The sequence below is a fragment of the Ambystoma mexicanum genome, chromosome 6p (genome assembly GCF_040938575.1).
Source record: "Ambystoma mexicanum isolate Mex_15411 chromosome 6p, UKY_AmexF1_1, whole genome shotgun sequence".
Lineage (NCBI taxonomy): Eukaryota > Metazoa > Chordata > Amphibia > Caudata > Ambystomatidae > Ambystoma > Ambystoma mexicanum.
In genome coordinates, this window is record NC_090935.1 from 1127398635 (window position 1) to 1127421069 (window position 22435).

At 43.8% G+C, this 22435-nt stretch overlaps 1 protein-coding gene across 5 annotated transcripts in view; it reads left to right on the forward strand.

Moving 5' to 3' along the window:
• Positions 1-22435, forward strand: part of PUM3 (pumilio RNA binding family member 3) — a 965563-nt gene that overhangs the window by 496309 nt on the left and 446819 nt on the right. For all 5 annotated transcript variants that reach the window (XM_069625739.1, XM_069625741.1, XM_069625737.1 and 2 more), the window contains exon 10: positions 18258-18336. In XM_069625739.1, coding sequence (XP_069481840.1) covers positions 18258-18336 — 79 coding nt within the window. The remainder of the gene's footprint in view (positions 1-18257; positions 18337-22435) is intronic.

Genomic DNA, 22435 nt, shown 5'->3' on the forward strand with positions numbered 1-22435 from the left:
GATTAATTCTACCACCACCAAGATTGTGTTGAAGCAGTCGCAGGGAGGTAAATCTGTAATAAAGTCCATGGATAATGTATGCCAAGGGACTGGTGGTATAGCTAGTGGACGCAATAATCCTGCTGGACTTGACTTTTGGGATTTTTTTGTTATGCACAAACTCTGCAGGTTGTAATAAATTGAACCACATCCTTTCTCCAGGTTGGCCACCAATAATTCTTCCTGATTTTGGCTTGTGTTTTAGTAATTCCAGGATGTCCCTCCACTAATGACTTGTGGTAATTTGCAATAATCTTGTTTGGAGTTTCTTTGTCTTTGATGTGTAGTCTCCCCTGGAAATAAGGTAAGTTGTCGTTAAAGGAGTACTGATTCCCCTTGTTTAACCATTCCTGTTGGGCGGCTTGGTCCATTTGAGACTGGGGGTCGATCTTCCCAGCAGGCGGTTACTGCAATCTGATTTTGAATTCGCTCTTCTGGAATGATGGATACTGGTTCTGATGGTATGCATCTTTATCCTCTCCCATTTGCGACAGAGCGTCTGCCTTTCCGTTACGTACTCCAGGCCGGTATGTAATCACAAAAATCATACTCCGCGAAGAAAAGAGCCCAGCGAAGCTGACGAGAAGATTGGGCCTTGGCAGTTTTCAAATATTGCAGATTACGGTGATCCGTGATAACGCTGACGGTATGTCTAGCTCCTAGGAGGTAGTGCCTCCAAGTTTTAAGAGCTCCTTTGATGGCCAGTAATTCTTTGTCAGTTATGGCATAGTTCTTTTCTGGTGCTGTAAACTTATGGGACCAAAATGCTATGGGATGTAACTGCCCCATGTCCGGATCCTTTTGCGATAACACCGCCCCCATGGCCACACTGGAGGCATCGGTCTCAACTACATAGGGCAGATCGGGTCGGGGGTGCTGAAGGACGGGTGCTGAAGTGAAAGCCCACAAACCCGGAAACGTTTACAAATAGGCACTGCCACGCACACCAGCGCGCGCGCGCACCGGGAAGTGCCCGGAAGTGCCTGTTTCGCCTGTGGAGAGCCTGCTGTGCCTGCCGTGCTTGTGATCACTGTGTTTCTGTGGATTTTCAAGTGGACTTTCATGGACTGATTTAAGCTTTTTTCTGTTGCTAAGGGTGAGACATTTAGTACCTGAATATCTGAATATGCATATATACTTTTCAAGTATACATTAAGTCCCCTAAATATTCATATATATCTCTTCTAGAGACAAGCCCCGCCCACTAACCCAGAAACGTTGACAAGTAGGCACTGCCGCGCACACACCGAGAAGTGCCCGGAAGGGCCCGTTTCGCCTGTTTGTCCAGGGGGTCCGGGGCTTGGGGCCACGAAATGCCGTTCGTGTAATTATGAGCATCGAGTGAGAGAGGTTGGTCCTCGTCATAGAGGTAGAACGAGAGGTATTGCGATTGAAATATCATTTTGTATCTCGGGCTCTGTCGAAGGGCTTGTTCACGTCGCTGCATAGTAGCAGGCGGCAAAAGTCCTGTGTCCTCTCTGGTGAGAGGGTGTTCCTGTACGGGGAGTATGGTGGGAACCCTAAGAAGTGGCACAATACCAACACAGTGTGGGGCCCATAAAAAAGTGGAGAAGCAAATCACAAGAGGCAAAATGACAAGGCAAAATACAATCATTGCAAGTGGCTCTTTTGTATTTACACAGACAATAAATCCCTTAGTGATAAATCCCCTCCCCACTAAAATGAATGATGAAGATACTAGGGGTGCCCTGGGGGTGGTTGAGATGGACAAATGGGAACTAAGTGGTATAGATTTTCCGCCGCTAACAAATGTAGTTAGTGATCGCATAATGGCACAAATGGAATCATTCAAGAAGACGGACCTCCTTGAACAGACAGCGCAGAAAAGTTTCTTAAGCATGCAAGAAATACCGGTAAGACCGTCGGTACTAAATATTGATTCCCTGCCCCCCACGCTTCAGCCGGACAGGTCACTCCTGGCCCCAGCAGTAAGTGCGGAGTTAGATAGAAGGGTCAGGCTGTCTACTGGCCCTTCCACTCCTGCGAGGGGAGGTGGACTTGAAAATGTACACCTACACAAACCCACTATTGGAATAATGGACGAGTACGAGATCTTAAAAAAACATGACCATTATGAGAACAAAATGGGTGAAACAATGGCCATTTTTGTAGGTGGGGAAATGGGCGATGGCAAGTCAACTCCAAACAAATGCTCTAGCCCGACCAACTCTGTTCCCCTTAGGAATCATGAGACTGAGGAACTGATGTATGCCCAGCAAGGAACTAGAAGGGGGTGAAATCATGTCAGAAATTGAGTCTTTTCCGGTCCTAACCAGGATACTCAACCTCCTGGATAAGGGGCACGAAAGGACTCATGGCGACACAGGAGTTAAGATACATGATGGTAGAGTGTACAGAAAAAATGAGTAGGCTGGAGGGATTGGACATGCCTTAAATATGAGTAAAAAAGAAACGTCTACAGACCCCCTTAAGAGTAATATAATGCTTAGTAAAGGCTCCCAAACAGAAAAAGAACCTTGCGAGAATGAATGTAATGGGAAAATAATTTGGGAAGATGCTAATGAATTGAAAAGAGTGATATTAATTAACCAAGATAAAATTAAAAATGTGGAGCAACAAGGCGAGAGGCTGCGGGGGAAAACAGAAATTAATACAGCAATGACCACAGAGCAGAAAGTAGGAAAAATGCTGGATAGTCCATCAGCACTACTGAAGGTGATGGAGGATGAGGATGCCCAAATGCAAGTACAAAATCAGGAAAATTGAGGTGATCAGAAGCAGGAAGAAGAGACACTGTATGTGTGTCTTCTCACGCAGAGAAAAGAAAATGAGAGCAAGGGCCCTGAAGAGAAGAGCCAAGAGTGAGCAGGGGAGTACTGCAATGGAGTCTAAAAAATCAAAAAAATCAACCTTCTCCTAAAATGAAAAATACCTCCTAACATTAAAGATATATGTAGCCTATCGGTAGAGGAAGGCCAACTAGACTTAACCCAGTTAAATAAAGAAAAATAGCTTTGGAGGTGAAGGAAATACGGGATAAACAAGATTCTTTCAGAAAGAATGAAATGGACACTATTGTGGGTACCCAATCGGAGAATAACAGTAAGGAATATGGAGAAGCCACGAATACGCTATCAGAAGCTATGAATCATAAAGGGAAAATGAGCAAAGCTAATTCCAAAAATAAAGGGTCCAAGGCAAATAAAAAAATGATAAAGAAAAAGAACGGAAGTAAAGTCGAAATTATTAAGGAGGAAAGGAGCATTCAGCAATTTTTTTGGTGTAAAAAAAATAAGCAAAAGCCTATAGCAGACAGAGTCCCCGACAAGGTGGAAAAAGCAGAAGTCAAAATACCCAGTAAGGCAGTAGATAGCCAAAAAGATCTTAGCTCTAAACAGCCTGAGGAGACGAAATCAGCGGGAGAGCATGGTAGTGAGGATACAAATAGTAGTGAGCTGCAAATGACACCTAGTGAAGATATTAAAGAATTGGTACAAGAGGCTCTCATCATAATTATGCAGAACCCCTCTACGTTGGGATCTACTCCTTCATCTGGACCATCGTCATTTGCTCATAAAGGTTTTGAGGGACAACAGCAGAGATTTCTTTCGCAAGGAGTTGTGGAAGAAAATAAAAATCAGGAGGAGCAGGGACATGGGGCCCAAATTAATGAAGCTGGTCCTGATACACGAGAGATCGTACAGAAACAAGGGACGGTTCCGATAAACACACAGGAAGGTGGGAGGGACCGGGGAGCGGAATGTAAGGACCGGGGGCCAATAGTAAATAAATCTAGAAATTAGCCTAAGGATTTTGAAGACCGGATTAGGGAGATAGCCGAAATGTGGAACATAAAGCAGGGCCATGAACAAGGCAGGGAGTACAATTGTGATAAGGAAGGGAAAAGGGACAACGAGAGAGGGAAGAATAGGGAGGGGGAAACTAGTAGAAACTCAAGGGTAGATGCGCAAGAGCAAGCTCTATTGTCGCGCTCACCTGATTCGATTCCCACGGAGGCGCAGGTCTGGCTTCGAGTGCTGATGCTTCTTCAATGGTGAAGCGCAGGACTCTGATGGACAAGAAGGGCCCCTCTACTCTGGCTTTTCTGGCTCGCAGGAATATTCCCCTGTGCGTGAAAAGGGAGTATTACCTACTGACGGAATAATGCTCAAGCCTTCCAACCCTCCTCGATACCCTTCCATGATTCCCCGTGAAGTCTCATCTTAGGGTCTGGAAGGATGAGTTCTCCATCCTGCTTCTGAAGCAGGGGCGCGTTGAAACCCAGTTACTGCACTGGATTGAGGTTTGATGGGAGTTCAAAATAAGCTTGACTATTCAGGTTAGGCGCTGTAAGAGTTCTGTTGCAAGTTCAAAAGTTCAAGCTTAATAATAATGTTCATTGTCTTATTGCAGCAAGCGCTAATGCTTGTCTTTTTCCCCTTAGGGGCCGGGGTTCGGAATGCCGGAGATATGGCGCCGACCCCAAGTGTAAGTTCTGGATGAGCGTTCAGGTAATGTCTTTGCATTCGCTCATTCAATGTCTTTGTCTTTTTTCCCCATTGGGGCTGGGGTCCGGAATGCCAGGAAGCGGCAGGACCCGAAATGAAATGGGAATGACCCAACAGGTAAGTCTTAGAAGGAAACTGAGCTTTTCCTATTTCAGCCTCTGGGGTTGCTGGGTTGGACCTGGCTCCTTGGAGGTAGGCATCATGACATCTATATAGTGCTTGGCCAGAAGATCAAAGAATGGAGAGAGCCGAAATTCGTGGATGACCCTAGTGTCATATTAAATTTCATGCTCCCAATAGGAGGTCCCTCCTCATTACACAGAGGACGGATACGCTCCATGTTCAATGAGATACCCCGGCTCTCCCTAATTACATAAAGTGATATTAAGCTCATTGATTACATACACCCTACACGATACGATTGTGTTAGGATTGTGTTCTACTCAAAAGCCACATATGAACTGGCACGTAGGAAGGAGTGGCACTTCAACGATTTGGGTACGACATAGTAGACTTCAGTCAGGGCTCAGGGGAAAAAACAGGGAAGAGAGATGGGAGGCTAACCCAGTGAAATGCAAGGGAGGAAAAATCGAGAAGAGGAAAGAAGCTTGACAGTAGACTCATTTAAATGAGATGGCTGAGTTAAGGCAGCTTGCACTTACTCTGCAAGAATCAATCTCCAAAATTCAAGGAATGAAAGATTCAACCTAGAGTATGGCAAAACTCAGCTTCCTATCATGTAATTCTAGGGGATCGCGAGCCTTGCTATATTCTTATGATACATGTTCAGTGCTCTCTACCTATTCTGTCCTATGTATACAAGAAACATGGGCGGTTACCCCAATAGTATTAGATGGTTTTACTTTCAGGAACTAGCACAGAAAAAGCTAAAGGGGAGACCTTCAGGGGGTCTCTTAATTGCTTTGAAGAACAATATTGACTTTTAAACCTTAACATTTTTTAATATAAGTAAAGGATGTATAGCCACCCTTGTTAAAATACGTTGCAGGAAGCAACCCATACTCCTCTTAATCATAAATATATACTGGCAACCTGAAGGTGATCTAAAGGCATTTATCGATGTCATAAACACTGTAATACAAGAATGTCAGGATATGAATGAGGAATTACACAATCATGTGTGGGGATTATAATTCTGAAATATGCTTGAGCGAAGGTAGAAATGAGTACACGTCTGGTCGTAAAATTGGTGAAAGAATTGACTCGCGGAAATGTCAACAGGGGGACATATGGACCGTCTTCCTGGGAGGTTGGGGCCTGCAAGGAGTAACTGACTTAATGGAAGACTCGATGGACAAAACAACATGGTCTAATGGTAAATGGGCATCCACTATAGATCAAATCTTTGTTAGTACCAACATTTTTAATCTTGCCCAGGATTTTGCTTTGATTGGTACAAAGGAGTGATCATAAAATATTAATAATGACATTGTGGGTAGACACGTATGAGGGGGGTGATAAATACTATAACATAAGAGTGGAAACGAATTCCAATTTGAACAGAATCTCCTGGCATAAAACAAACATTGAGAAAGTAAATGTACTATTCCAGGCAGATTTTGAAAATCCTATGTATGCCCAAAAACAAATGTACTGTCACGACTCCTTTGGATATTACATCGAATCCGTAATCGGAGATAAAGCGGGAATCAAATATAAGGTAAAAAGTACAGGAGGGCACAAGCACGCATACTCTGTCGAAATGAGAACACTTAAGCAGGGAAGAAATCGTGAAGTCTCTGGTTTTCGTAGGCATTGTGCAAGCCCTCCTACAATGGAGGAAGTCCAGGAACTTCACGAAATAAAAAATAAATGGAAATCGAAGTTAAGGTGTATGCGCGCAAAGCTCCTTCAGGGAGATGCAGAGGCTATGCTAAGAGCGTTGTACAATGTAAATACCCGCAGATTCTGGGCACTGGTTAACAATGGAGGGCAAGCTCAAACAAAAGTTCTGACAACTTGTGTTAATGCAGAGAAGTGGGAAGGACACTTTAGTAGCCTATTTCCTCCACCTGTGTTATGGGTCCCGTTACCAGAGACTGAAGATGCCACATGGAATATTCCCTTTTGTGTTAAAGATATTGAATATATTATTGTGAAAAGCTCTCCATCCAGGGCCCCCGGGCCAAACTTGCTCTGCAACAGGGTTATGAAAGAGAAGGCTAACTTATTGGCCAAAATGCTATTCTTTTTTTAAAGACATCATAAAGAAACATCTAATTCCAAATAGCTGGAGAATGTCTTGCGTAGTCCCAATTTACAAGAAAGGGGACAGGGCTTTACCAACTAGCTATAGGCCAATAGCCCTTTTGGATGTTGATTCCAAAATATTTGCAAGCCTAGTTTTAGAGCGTATTCGGAACTGGATGGATCTGTGTAATATTCTGTCGCCCTTTCAGTTTGGCTTTAGAAGGAATGTAGGTACTGATGCAGGAGGTCTTTTAATAAATATTATGCAAAGAGCGGCATGGACCCCCAGGAATCTCCCTATCTACTTGGCGTCAATTGACTTAACATCTGCTTTCGATTTATTTGATAGATCAATATTGTGGACAAAATTAACACTCCTTGGGATGCCTGATTCTCTATTGTCAATTGTTTACAACATGCACCAGGACTCTAGAATTAAGAGCCGACTTAGTATGGAAGGAAATTTGTCCCAAGAAATAAGGGTTAAAAATGGACTTGGGCAGGGCTGCATATATGCTCCAACTTTATTTAATTTATACTTCTCCGATATAGGAGAGAGTTTCAGAAAATTGGTTGTAAATTCACCTAAAGTGGAGGGAACCAAGATCCAGTGGACTGCCTATGCAGAAGACGTGACTCTCTATGATTACACCCCCATAAGCCTCCAACGACTCTTAACTGCTTTTAAAGAATACATTATCAAAAATGCACTAAAAATTAATTATTCAGAAACGATTGTCAAATAGGAAAAAACAAAAAATGAGCCCTCTTTTTCTAAATCATGAAAAATTACCGACAAGGAATGTAATAAGATATCTAGGCCACCCAGTTTTTGGAAACAAGAACAAGGCAAACTTTAGGGCTTTATTGGAATCGAAAATCACTCCTATGGTTTCTCAACTACGTAAAGTTGATGGAAAATATGGTAAATTCTCTTTATTGCCCTGTATTCGCCTGTATAAAAACAGAATAGTGCCTCAACTGTGCCATGGATTAGAACTTGCACCGTTATGGTGCCGGATGGAAGTAACTGCATTTGAATCCAAAATTGTAAAAACGATGGTACATTGCTTGCCAAAATGCGTGCCTTTGGTAGCATTAAGATATGAGCTTGGCTTGCATTCGATTAGAAGTACCATAGAATGGCCCTATTCAGGAAGCTGTTAATTAGCAAAGATACTACTCTATATGATGTAATGGGCAGAGGCATTTGGAGTGGCGCTCCTACATCAAAGTACCTCGGGGACAGGTTGGAAGAAGCAAATGAAATTCTGGACAAACTAGGGATCCATAGAGATGCACTTATTACGAACCCAATGAAAATAAAAAAACTCTTGCTTCATTCCGATTGGAATTCAACTGTCCAAGAGGTTAAGATGACTCATTTATATAACCATATGGTCTCGGAATATAAAAAAATGGGGGAGCTTGCAGCATATCTATTAAAATTTCCTGATAAAACCTGGTGACATGAGTATGAGATTTAGCTTCAATGTGCTAGGTACAGGACAAATAGTAGATATTAGAAGTGGTCAGAGTAAGGGATATTCCTTTTGTAGATTTTGTAAACAAAAGGAAAATCTGGAGACCTTGGAGCATCTACTGACCAGGTGTAACGGACTTGGGAACAAACGTATTAGTCACTTTAGCATGCATGTTCCAAATACATAATGTGTTGATTTAGATCTTTTGTGGCTCGATATGTTACACGGTAAAAGAATCAAACTACAGATTGCCGTAGTCAGGTTTTTAAAGACCTATTGTTGTCTTTAAATAAAGGGTAAATGGCCTATTCTACAGGGCATGCAATCAAGCATTTAGTGCAATTTTTTATGAATGGAAAGTATCAGGATATGTTATAAGGGACATTCAGAATTTGTATAAAATGTTTTAATCTTTTTTCTTTTAACTGTACAGCGATGTAAAAACTGAATTATAGGTGGGAAATATGAATTTCGTATGGAGGAAAATGTTATGGAAAACTTGTATTAATTATGCTGTTATGTAAAACTTGTATTAATTATGCTGTTTTAAACCACAAAGAAATCATTTGTAAAAGTTACTATGTAACTATAAACAAATACAAACAAAAAAAACAAAAAAAAGAGGGGGATTTCAATTCCAGAAAGGCTTTTCCGACATCAGGAGACCAATAAAACTTCTTATTCTTTTTTTAATAGAGAAGTGATAGGATGAACGATTTGTGGAAATCCTGGGATGAATCGGATTTGCAAATCCGAGTACGCTCTGCACTCCCTTGATCGATGTCGGGGATGGCCACTAAAGAATAGCCTCCACCTAACGAGTGTCCATGTGCACCCCTCGTGGGGTAAGCATAAAGCCCAATTACTCGACTTCCGTGACATGGAAGGAGCATTTTTCCAATTTGGCAAGCAGTCGATGTCTGCAGAGTTTCTCCAGAACGGCTCTTACATGGCCCACGTGATCTTCTTTGGATGCTGAATAGATGTGGATGTTGTCGATGTAAACTAGGACACAGAGGTCCAACAATTCGTGGAGTACATCGTTCATAAAGAACTGAAATGCTGCTGATGCATTGCATAACCCAAACGGCATGACCTGGTACTTAAAAAGTCTGTATTTGGTTCGGAATGCTGTTTTCCATTAGTCGCCTTTTTTCACTCTTACCAAATGGTAAGCTCCCCGTAGGTGCAATTTTGTATAGATTTGAGCATTCTTTACTTGGTCAAGTAGTTCAGGAATGAGCGGCCGAGGGTACCTATTCTTCACGGTAATCTGGTTTAATGCCCTATAATCTATACAAATTCTGAGGTCCCCTTCCTTCTTTGGCACGATGAAGATCGCTGAAGAGGCTTTGGACTTGGACGAATGAACCCATTAGCTAAGTACTGATCTAGGTATGTTCTTAGGTGCTGGTTTTCTTGCTCAGTCAGAGCGTAGATTCTGCTGCAGGGAATTTGCTCCTGGGACCAGATCGATTTTGCAGTCATAAATTCTGTGGGAAGGCAGGGTATTGGCTTGTTCCTTTTGGAACCCGTCCAGAAAATCTTGATATTAGGAAGGTAATGAACCATCAATTCCTAGGATGGATTTCCCAATGAGATGTAGGCCCCCCCCCCCCCCCCCCCCCGTCCCTGAGGTAGCAACTCTTTGCACTTTCCTGAGGGAAGGTCGGCTTCCTTGTGCGCCCGTCAATCCTTGGGTTATGGGTTTCAAACCATGGCATTCTGAGGATCATTTGGAACTGGGGGCCTCTATAAGATCAAACAAAATACTTTCCCGATGACCATCCTGACATGTCAGCATTACCTGATCGGTGTGTTGAGTCACTGGACCAGAAGACGGCTGTGAGCCATCCACGGCAGTGACGTTTTCCGAGCGTGGTTCTTGGTGAAGTGGAAGGCCTATCCGTGCGGCCAAATCCTGATCAATGTACTTTCCCACCACACCGCTATCAATGTAGGCTTCCAGTGCATGGACTCTTGACTGTTAGGCAGAATCCTATGCAGTTCCCTTGGGGACCACTGCAAAAAGATTAAGACTACAGGAGTAAGCAGCAAACCCAATTGGTAGCAGTCTGCACCACCTAGATTTACCTGGTAGCTGTGGCTGAGCAGTCAGATATCTCTCAAGAAGAGTAGGGCAGTATATAGAGTATACACAATAGGGCTAAAAACACAGTAGAGTAAACAAACACTGACCAGAGCTTTGCATCAAAAGTATATCATTATTTAAAACGCACTTTAGGAAATACCCTAGCACTCTAAATCAAAAGCAAGTTAAAACAGTCAGGTAAAGTATAGTCACCTCCCTTGATAACTATTAGACCAGTCAGTTAAAACACCACTATTTGTTAAAACAGATGTGAGTGTGTAACCTAGATGGCACTCCAATAGTTAAGTTAAAGGGAGAGAAAAAGGCAGGGCATAAAAATAAACCGTTTCCCAACACTTTTAGAAGTTCAAAGCAAGAGAGTAAAGGCAGTATACACTGTAGAGCCAAAGTTCATAGGCCAGGCCCACTTTAAATGGAGCAAAGCTAAAAGTTCCCAAGATCACACAGTTTAAAATGCACTAAAAGTCTTTGCAGAATGTTCAAAAGAGGTTGGGGTGATTCAAGAAGTAAAGTTAGGTCTGGGGCCAACCCAGTTGGAAAGCCCAGGATTTAAGGGTCACCTTGGGCAAACCGAAGAAAGGGGGGCCAGGCAGAACACAGTACCTTAAAGAGAGGGGAACCTCCAGCGGTGGCAGTTGTTGCTGGCAGTGATTGCAGTTTGTTGTTTCGACCAGGGGAAGAGCGGATCTCGTCGAGGAGGAAACTTCGAGTCGTTGCACTGCCCAGGGATGAAACCAGCCACGGAGTTCGTTGGTTAAAAGGTGCGTTCCTTTTATTCGCGGTCAAAGTGGTGAAGCTTGACTATCCGGCCGCCGGGGTTTTTGGCACAGGCGATTCGACCAAGAGACATCTTTGGAAGGCGAAAGGGGCGAACTGGTTGATCCCACCAACTCAAAGGAAGAAGACTCGTCCAGCAGAAGATCTTCTGTTGTCTTTGGGGAAAGTGGCGAGTTTGTTGCAGCACGGCTCCACCGGTGGTGCGTCGTTGCAGATGGCTCAGCTTCTTCCCTTTTCGGATTCTTAGGTCCTGTGGTGACTTCTGAAGATCCAGTCCCAAAGGCCCTGCTTTTATGCAGAAAACCCCCCATTCAACTGCCTAGCTGTCACTCACACATGCTAAGTGGTGAGCCGGGCGGCTCACCACCGGGCCGATCAGAATAGAGTGCGACTTGGGTTGCTAAGGCAACCCAGTCCAGGGTGCCAATTCCCCTCCCCACACATCCTGTGGAACCCAGACAGAGTGGCACCATTTGGAGGGCTTCTGTGGAGAAGCCTGCCAAAAAGTGGAACAAAGGACTCGACCTTGGTTAGAGTCGCAGACGGACACGAACGCCATTTTAAAAGAGTTCTGGCAAAAAGACCCAACTGTTGATTTAATATTAAATAAATAAACCGGCGTTATCTTTAACATTGCACCAAAAAGTGGTGCGTTTAAAATCAATGGAAAAATCCCATAGGAAATATTCTGGTGGAATATTTTGTGTGGTAACTGCCACCAGCCAGAAACTTGACAAGGGGGGACTAGACAGTGCCCCCTTGGAAACAGACCCAGGGGCCATCGAATTAACCCCTTCCATTGCTTCCACAATATGATGGTTTGTACTGGTTCTGTTCACAATTTTGGACTAGTAAAGTCAATGGTGACTTTACATGCCCTGGGATACAGTAGTCAGTCCCAGGGTATGGGGTCTGTTTGGGGGTCACTATGACACCCCTGTTACTGCACTGAGGGTGCTGTGTAACACACATGAAAAACAGATGATACCCTATGGAGTAGAAGACCCCAAAGCCCATAAGCACATACAAAGTCAAAGACATACCTCAAATTGTGCCTAAGAGTGGGAGGAAAACAGTCTCACTCTTAGCAGGAGAAAAAACAAACACCAAAAATCCAGCAAAGCTGCTGGGGGACTCACTAGGTTTGGGAAATTAGCCTTATAAGAGAATTTTCCTTTACATTGACGGTTGTTTGTGGTGGGTTATTAGTACAGGGATAACCAGGTGGGAGGTCTGTACAACTTTAATTTCGCTCGACAAGTGGACCCCTACACTTGCCGGGCGTCCAAGTTTTCCGACTTCTGTTCCTTTTCTTCATTTTCATTGTCCATGGAACCTACCATTTTCTTGGGGGGGTTTAATAGGGCAATCTCGCAAGAAATGTCCAGCTTTTCCGCAATATAAACAAAGTTGTCTCCTTTTTTCCCCTCTCAGCCTTGGAAATGGGAGCTCGCAATCCCCCAATTTGCATAGGTTCGGTAGCTTCATGAGCCTTAGTTTGATTGTCCCGAGATCGCAGGTAAACTGACCTCCCGTCCGCCCTTGTGCGATCCGTTTTTCGGGGCATTGGTGCACGGTTGGAGCCCTCCCTCGACTTGGCTCCCCTGTATCGGCCATCTTTCCCAGCTGCTGCAGAGTATGCTGTTCTGGATGCTGGTATTGCCCCTGGGAAAAGATGAGGCAATGAGAATGGTGCAGATGTGTCACGAATTCCCTCGACCCTTTCGTGCCAAAACGTAGTGCATAAGAGTTTTCCCATGCAAGCTCGCCTGTTATTTTGTGATGCTGAGCTCTCCGCCCTGCTTCCTTCAGCAGGGGCGCGTAGTGTGGACCTAGTTGCTTCACTGGCCCGCCGAAGTGGCGATCCAGACCGGCTGCGACCAAACCACCTGGAAGGTAAGTCTTGTTATGATTGTTTATTATGTCTTTGGCAGTGAGTCTTTTGCCTTGATTGTAAAATAATTCTTGCAATGTCTCTTCTCTTCCCGATGGGTGTGAAGATGGTAGATCGGAATAGTGGAGTGGATCCGGCGATTCCCTTGAGGGTGATGGGGCTCTCAAATCAACAGGTAAATTGGCTGTTATGAAATTCTAGACTCTGGTATGGCGCTGCCAAGTGTTCGTTATTTATAAGATTTCTAACCTGTTGTGTACTTTTTCACTTGCAGGAGCGGTCTGGTGGCGTGGAGCAGAGTCTGGATGCTCGAAGGCCGTTCCGCGGCCCCGGATGAAGATACTGCGAACATGAAGAAAAGAGGAGCTCCCGCGTCGCTGGACGTCTGGATCGAATGAGGGGAGGCTTCGACTCCGATGGAATGTAGGTAGGATGCACGCACAGCGATCGGGCGGTTGGAATCGGGTAAGATGCACCTTCAGCGATGGAGTAACTGGAATCAGGTAAGGTGTGCCTTCCGCGATGGAGTTGCAAGATTCAGGTAAGATGGTCTTCAGAGATGGAGTAACAGGAATCAAGGTGAGGAACAGCGGTAAGCGTCACGCTGCAAAGCAGAATAATGCGAAGTGGGGGCATGTGGTTGGGTTGGCATTAAATAGGCTGGCTCTGGCCCCTCATTTTGGCTCCGCCTTGTGGCTCCACTTTGCCCCTCCCAGGGATTCTTGCACGTGCCTAACAATGATGTTCTATGGCCATGCCGAGCCCTGATGCACGTGCCTTAGCCACAGAGTGTGCAAAGCACACTTTTCTATGAGCCTGGCGCCAGAGGCGCCAGGACTGGGTCCATTTGGACCCTGTGGGTGAGGAACGCCTGGGCCCTTGTCCCCATTGGCCATGACATCGGCCCAGTTTCACTGCAGCAGGCTTCAGAGGCAAGAGGGTCAACAATGCAGCGAACTTGCACAGGTTGTTGCCACAACAGGGCAACACGGTAACCGTGTTTACTCTGGTCCTGGCGCACTTGTCTCACTTCAGACCTGGGAATGCCGAGTGTACGAAATTCGGTGTGAGGGTGCCGTGGACACAGAGCCAATAGTACCAAGTTTTGAGGGCCTCCTCGAAACGACGGCAGAGACGGAACAAAGGTCCTGCATAAGCTGGTCGGCCCACTGGTTGGCCCAGGGACACTTCCGAGAAGGCTTACTTGCAGGGTTGATGAAGGTGCAGAGAATAGTTGGTCCCACTATTCCAATGGGTCAACGCATCTTCGCAGACCTTCTAGGACGACCAGATGGAGAGGGGTCCCACGGGACAACAGCGGCCTCAGGGTGCTAAACCTTCCAGCGGGTCACCAGCGGTTCCTCGGCTCGGCTTTGTGTTGTAGGATACTTGGCTCCTATCCTTTGTTCAGTGTGAACTCGGGAGATCGCCGTAGTGGTGTTTTCGGCCTCTTCTTATCCAAAGTTCTCTTCATGCCAAAACAGAGAGGACCCAATGTGAGATCTGCTCACAAACGCACACTCCATATGTGGACCAATTACAGACCAGTGGTTCCAGGCCTTCAGGGCATTCCAGACTCTCTGGCACCCAGGATGTGTATTGGGATCAGACATTCCAGCCCACATCCTGGAGGCGCACACAAGGCATGCAAAGCCCATGAAAGCATTGGGATTCGTGGGAAAGTGCATGACCAAATAAGGACTGACCTGGGTCGACTCGACCTGGTGAAGGTGAAGGGCCAAGATGGCCAAAGGACAGGACAAAGAACCTCGTGGTATGGCCATTTTGGAGTCGGGCCACCTATTTGTGCCAAACGCGGTTAACATGGCAGGAAAGGGTTAAAAATAATTCAAAAAGATAGCTGACCAGTCCTGTCCATGACACATTTGCACAGTTCATAAAGTCCAGCGAGACCAGACAAGTCCAGAATGACTAGAGTCCCATGTGTGCTGTATGGTAAGATACATTGCACACTTGTTACTTGTTGCACAAAAGCTGCAACATGAGGAAAGGACTAAGGGAAACAAAGTCTCCCAGTACTGACTGTCTTAAGGGCATGTCAGTTTCCCCATAAAAAGTGAGTGGAAGCCCAGAGGAGTGCAGCTGAAGGCTGTGCTTCTCTGGCAAAGTCAGTCAATGGGGTCTAAACAGCAGCAATAAGTTTGGGTGTTGACACATGGAGGGAAAATTACATATAATTATGAAATCTTTCCTCGCATCCACCTTCTGGGGGAGTTCAACTTGGAGGCGGGCAGGCTCAACAGACTGCAATTACGAGTGACCATTGAACTACCAGGTGCTGCTGGGGATCTTCCTCAGGTGGACCTTTTTGCCTCCTGGGACAAGAAGTGCCAGCAGTTTGCGTTCTGGCAGGGGGAGGGCCTCGGCTCCCTGGATGACTCATTACAGATTTAGTGGAACGGCATGACAGCATATGCCTTTCCACCCACACCCCTGGTCCACAGGGTGATCTGCAAGATAAAGTAATCTTGTCACCTCAGCATCCTTCTTATGGATCCTTGGTGGCCGACGAGACTGTGGTTCTCAGAGCTTCTGAGTCTCTCTGATAGGCCACCCATTCACCTTCCTACCGGTCCAGCTAATCTTATGGTGCAGCAGGGGGGCAGGGTCATCCACCCGTGCCACAGAAATTAGCCCTCACAGCGTGGTTCCTGAGCAGGGCACGCTGAAGCACCTCAGCTTCTCTCAGGCTAACCTAGAGATCATTCAGGGTGCTAGGAGCAAGGCTACCGGGAGCCAGTACAAGAGTAAGTTGACTAGGGTCTGTCACTAGGCAGACTCTGAGATCGACCCCTTGATGCATGTTGGATGAGGTGCTCTCCTTCTCTGCCACCTGGCTCACTTGGGTGTGCAGGTGGACGCATGCAGCACTTATTTGGCGGCCATAGGTGCCTACAGAAATTCAGAAGAGCAGGTCATCTTCTCTTCCAACCTGAAGACATTTGACGGGCCTCTCCAGACTCTACCTGCCCATCAAAAAACCACACCCCGTGTGGGACCTCAATGTCCTGTTGGGCGCCTTGGTGCACAAGCCATTCGAGCCAGTGGCATCCGCAGACATCAGGCTGGTGACTATTAAGACTGCTCTGCTAGTGGGCCTCACCTCGGCTTGCAGAGTCGGCGAGATTCATGCTCTGGTGGCCTCAGAACCCTATACAACCTTTCACCAGGATAAGGTGGTCCTGCGGACACATCCTGCGTTGCTACCGAAGGTGCCCTCAGCTTTCCACCTAAACGAGGAGATAGTCTTACCTAAGTTTCTTGCTGACCCTAAGGACAAGGCTCAGAGGGTCTTGCACTGTCTGGACGTTAGACGCGCTCTGAAATTCTATCGAGACCGGACTAAGGGCTACCGCAACACTTGTGTATAGGCGCGTTACAAATGCCATATCATCAAGTCGGACGCACTGTTTGTCACCTTTTGGGGATTAAGGCCCAGTGATCGGACATCCAAGGCTTCCATAGCAAGGTGGATGGTTTTGGCCATCAAGGAGGCCTGTGAGGGGCAGCACAAACCAGTTCAAGCTAACATGCACGCCCACACTGTCTGAGCCAAGGCCACGGCCAACGCATTCCAGCGATAGGTGCCGTGGCATGTCATCAGCAGGGTGGCCACCTGGGCCACTCCTTCAGTTTTCTGTAACCACTACTGTTTGGACGTCGGCTCTAAATCTGATGTGGCTTTCGGACAGGCGGTTCTAAGGAATCTGTTTTCTTAAGGAGGGTCTCCTCTCCACCCTAGTGCTACCTTCAGTTGTAATCGCCCATGCAGTATGGAGGAAAGGGGACAGGTCGTAAGAGTAATTGTTACTCGCCTCTTAGTCCCCTTTCCTCCATACGTCCCACCATTCCCCCGCCTCCCCTCCTAATACTGGTGTCATTAGGCAACGTTAAATATTGTTGCATCAGTGGGGACTGAGGTGTGGTGCTGGTGGGCCGAGTCAGGGTAGCGCATGATCCCAGGGCCGCACCCCTGCGCGCCTCTAAATGTAAAGTGGAAGGTATGTTTCTGGTGAAAAAGGTTGTGTCCCGTCCCTAGCGAGGGGCGCACATGTAGTATGGAGGAAAAGGGACGAAGAGTGCATTGGTCACTACGGTGAGTAACTTATAATTTATTTGAACTTTGTGCTTGAATATTTCTTTAAATGCATAATTTAAAATTCAACAATTTAGACCTTGTTTTTGAACTACTGTACAATTAGATCGTCTAATTGAACGGGAATCTCTTCCTTGGTCTACACAAGGAAGGCTCTTCAATGATTTTAAGAATTCTATGCAAGTATATAAATAAAGCTTCATTTTTAAGATTCTGAGAAACTAGTCCCCATCAATGTATTTGAAGACTGAATATAAATAAGGTTATTCTCTACAGACGAGTTTTCTAGGTGCTTCCTGCAGAGCATACCTGAACATTACAAACTCTTCCTCTGATATTTTATCCCTGATACAGCATTTATATATCCATACATCTGCCAAACCTAATTTCGCTTTCGACAGAGGTGTAACTACCCCACATGGTCGGATATAGTTTAAGCTCTGGTTATGGTTCAAACATCATGTTCCCAGTTTGCTGTATAAAAGGCAATGCAATTGTGATCTATGAAGTGAGGGGGATGATTTATAAAGCATTGACCATAGACTTAAGATGGGTCATTTTTGTATGATCGAAGTAAGTCTGCGTGGAGTAATGTATAGTTCTGCAAAATATGAATAATCATTTTAACCAGGTTAAAGTCGATGCCATCCTCAAAGACCCCTTGATTTGTTTCTGATCAGTTGAAAAATACACATGTTTCTGTGGAGAGGGTTTGGGGGTTGGACCATCGTATATATATTCTTTCAAAAATTGGGACTTAAGATCAGTTATTGTACTTGCTTGCAAAATCCAGTTCATAGCTAGAAAAGTAAAGACCATTTGGAAACGTCATGAAATATAGGAAAAGTTGGCTTTTAGAAAGGTATGTACTGCAAACAATGCTAGACCTACTACTTAATGTTCAATCATTCACTTTTTCTAACAAGAAGGAAGTGGTTGTAATATTTTGTTGATGCAATTCTTAAATTAAATGTTTTGTTGTGTTAAAATCTGCCTCTATGTGCTCTTGTATTATATGCGATCTCAACTTGCATTTACATTTGTTCCTAAGGATTACTTTTGTGACTAATATTACATTTTCTATGTTGCTGGTTTATGATGGGCTGATGTGTTTGCTCTGTCTGTTTTGCAGGGAAGCTGTGATTAAACACTCCTTAGTACATAAAGTATTTCTGGATTTCTTTATGCATGTAACGCCAAAACTACGAACTGTAAGTATGAAGACCTTTATTTGCTCATGGACTTGGTAACACAATTTTTCATAGTATACTTCTCTTGCATATGCTCGTTTAGTGCATCAATTGCTGTCTCAGTAGTGTTACATCCTACTAGCTGGTTGATAAACATGATATAAACACTGATAAGAGCAGGGTAACTCTAGCCTCTGGACCAGAGTATTATAATAACATCAAAAAACAGAAAAGATATGTCCAGAGCAAAGTATGTTTAGAAAAAATGTATCCGTTTATTTAAAGTGATACAAAAATTGCAAACCAAAAAATTATTATACAATGATCATTTTAACATAGCAAAACAGCAGCAACAATAAGTCGAAAATCGGCTAAAACTTCATCACACTACACTGCATAGGTTGTTGCAGCAGCTAGGTTTTCATCAGAATGGTAACACCCACCTCCTGAGGAAGACGTTCAGTTAACCACCACTACACGTCGAAAGCGGTCGAGAGATGCATTCTACAGGGATGGGATATTTGCATCTGTTATTCCTATCCACCCTGACAATAGATTGTGAATTATTTCTATTGTTTGTAAACATCGCAATAATGTGTCATTATGGGGACTAGTTATGGATTCCTCGTCCCCATTGGTTCTTAGCATGTTTTTTGTGTCTTTTAGTACTTTGGATGTATGCCGAGTTGTGTGTATAAATGCACCATGTATGTTGAGTATGAGTGAAGTTTTAGCCGATTTTCGGCATATTGTTGCTGCTGTTTTGCTATGTTAAAATGATCAGTGTAATCATTTTTGTGATTTATTCACTAGTTTGCAATTTTTGTATCGCTTCAAATTATGATACATTTTCTCTAAACTTACTTTGCTCTGGACATATCTTTCTGTTTTTTGATGATAAACATGATATGCCTTCTATTAATTACTATGTAATATGAGAAACCTATTGCACCATAAAAGCTGAATGGGACATTCAGCTTGAAGTATATCACCACAACAAACTTAGAAATGTGTTGGGAGCACAAGTCAAAATACTGTCTTATGCGGATGATATGCTGGTTCTTCTGTCGAATCCGGAAGTATGTGGTTCAATGCTGAAAAATGTTTGAAGAGGTGCGAAAGCTGTCGGGACACAAAGTGAATTGGGACAAAACAGAAATGTTTCCTCTATCTAGAACTTGTGATAAGGACATTGGAATTGTAAATGGTCCTGGGGGGGGGGTAGGGGGCATCAACTATATGGGTATACATATACTTGGTGATTTGAATAAAATTATTCAATATAATATAGATAAGGTAATAGATAAAATGTTCTCCATTTAAAAAATGGTAAAGGTTGAACCTAAATTTATGGTAAAAAATCAATGCAATTAAAATGGTTCTTTTACCCAAGATATGATATTATGTTGTTCATTCTGTCCTATTATTGATCTATAAGAAACAATTACAGAAGATTGATGGTCTTTTTCAATCTTTCTTATGGGAAGCTGGTAAAAGACCTAAAATACCAAAATATATATTGATGCAAAAAGTTGAAGAGTGTGGATTCGGTTACCCAGAATTGGTGAAGTACTATAAGGCTTTTTTTGCTTTAAAAGGGTTCATATTATTTTAAAGATGAGTATTTCAAAGGACCGATTTGGCTGCGCATGGAAAAGGAAATGTGTGCTCCCTATCGTCTAGATAGCCTTTATACTATGGGGAAGCTGTGCCGATAGTGGAGACTAGGTAGGCTTTGTGGTTGTGGTTTAAGGAAAATTGACAGAATTATGGTTTCAGCGAAGATGCATCTATTTGCCACAATGAGGCATTACAACTGAATAATAGATGCTTGAATTGGCAGAGATGGGTCAAAAATGGAATATTGAATGTAAGCGATATACTGGATGGTAGCCGGCTATTCCAATGGATCCAGAAAAATGAGGTTTGCAGAGGTGCTTTGGTGACTTGAACTCATTGAACTGCTCAGAACCCGAAAGCGTCTGAATTCAGAAGTGTTCAAAAACTGAAAGCATGTGTACTCTACAGGTTTCGGGAAACTCAAACCATTTGAAATCTGAGTGGTGTTGAGAAACTGAAAACACTTCAGAGGTGCAGAATTAAAAAAGCAAACCAGAACAGTTTTGTGGATTTGTGACCTGCTCTCCATGAGACGGGAATGCTAATGAATATGGAGACTAAAACGTGTGACAAAAGCTGGAATTGTAAGACCTATAAAATAAGTTTATCAATCATAACCACGTACCTTGGATTAGTTAGTAGTTGTTGATGGGATAGTATTAAGACGTTATTGATCTGTTAACTTGTACAACCTTGCAACATCCTGTGTGATGGAACTATGTTTTGTTGATAAACTAATAAAGATTTTGCAAAAACAAAGATTGTATAAAAAAAAATGTGAATGGAACAGAAATATAGTATTTGCACTACGTGTTGGTGGCCAGGTGAGAGCAGAGTAGAAATTGCACTTTCCTGTAATGTATCTTTGACTTATGCCTTTGCAGGCTTACCATTTTGGATTTTTCTCACCAGAGACTGTGCATGGTATGGACTGGCAGGCTAGGAATTGTGATTTGCAGTGAAAGAATCCCAGTTTACACGATCGAGCATTGGTGCACTCAACAGCAAGGATCCTTCTTTATGGCAACTATTGTCCCTAGGAAGAAGAGCCTGACTCATCTGAAGAGGAGGCAATTGCACGTTAAGCTGGCATCACGATGGGGGCTTCCATTTGAAGACAGCTAGTTTGCTTATTTTCGTATTCTGGCCCTGTAGTAATTGGGCTTTCAGAAACCACGAATGTAGAATGGATGTCAATCTTTGGACCAGGTGTTCTCTGCCTTCAAGCCAAGAGTTATTGCCTGAATAAAATATGAACACTGTTTTTTCGATTAACCAGTACCAGCAAGGAAGGAAGAGGGATAACCTATCCACAGGATGGGACTGAATCAAGGGAAGGGTCAGACATTAAAACCACCCATCCAACTTAAGGAGCAGTTATCATCTGGATCCAGAAAAATGAGGTTGCAGAGGTGCTTTGGTGACTTGAACTCATTGAACTGCTCAGAACTGGAAAGCGTCTGAATTCAGAAGTGTTGAAAAACTGAAAGCATGTGTACTCTAGAGGTTTTGGGAAACTCAAACCATTTGAAATCTGAGTGGTGTTGAGAAACTGAAAACACTTCTGAGGTGCAGAATTAAAAAGCAAACCAGAACAGTTTTGTGGATTTGTGACCTGCTGGTCATGAGACAGGAATGCTAATGAATATGGAGACTAAAACGTGGGACAAAAGCTGGAATTGTAAGACCTATAAAATAAGTTTAACAATCATAACCACGTACCTTGGATTAGTTATTTGATTAATAAGATGCAGCCACACACGTTTGATTGTATACCGTGGGAAGACCCCTGCATTGGCACAACCATGATTTTGTATTCCATGGGAAATAATGGAGGATCTTGAGAGACATCTAATTGGCTGAACAGAATACTAGACAAGATGCTGCTTTTGTTGAGGGGAAACTGATCAGTCCTTCAGTTCCAGTGCTGGGAAACTGTTTCCCTTTTTGACTTTTACACTTTTGTAACTTTTTAACATTGCATACAGCAGTTTACAATGCAGTGCAATGGGGATACGTTTATCACCCTAGATTTTTACACTTGGACATTTTGTTTACTTTGATCTGTGCCTAAAGACAAGCTGGTGGGCTCAATTATATTTTTACCATTGTTATTTCCTGTGTGCATGTTAGGCAAACTTGTATGCAGTACCCTTTGGGTACACTAAAACAACTCTGACCTCCTGGCAATAGGAACCCAACCTTTGGTAGAAGTCTGTACTACACAGGTTGGTAGCGTGATTAAGTAGCCAGACTTGTCTCAAGAGGGGTCAATGTGAACTATAGGTGAGTTACACAGATTCACAGGGACCAGTATTCAAATAAACTCTTACACACAAGGTTTCTTGATTAAACCATTATTAATTTAAGTCAGTTTGAGTAAGCCTTCTTCAGAAGGAACAATATTATAGTAACACACAAATACACTCCAAAATACAGCCTCTTAATAGTTCTAAATCAGTAAGTACTCTTTTGGGATGGCACACAGACACTTCCTACA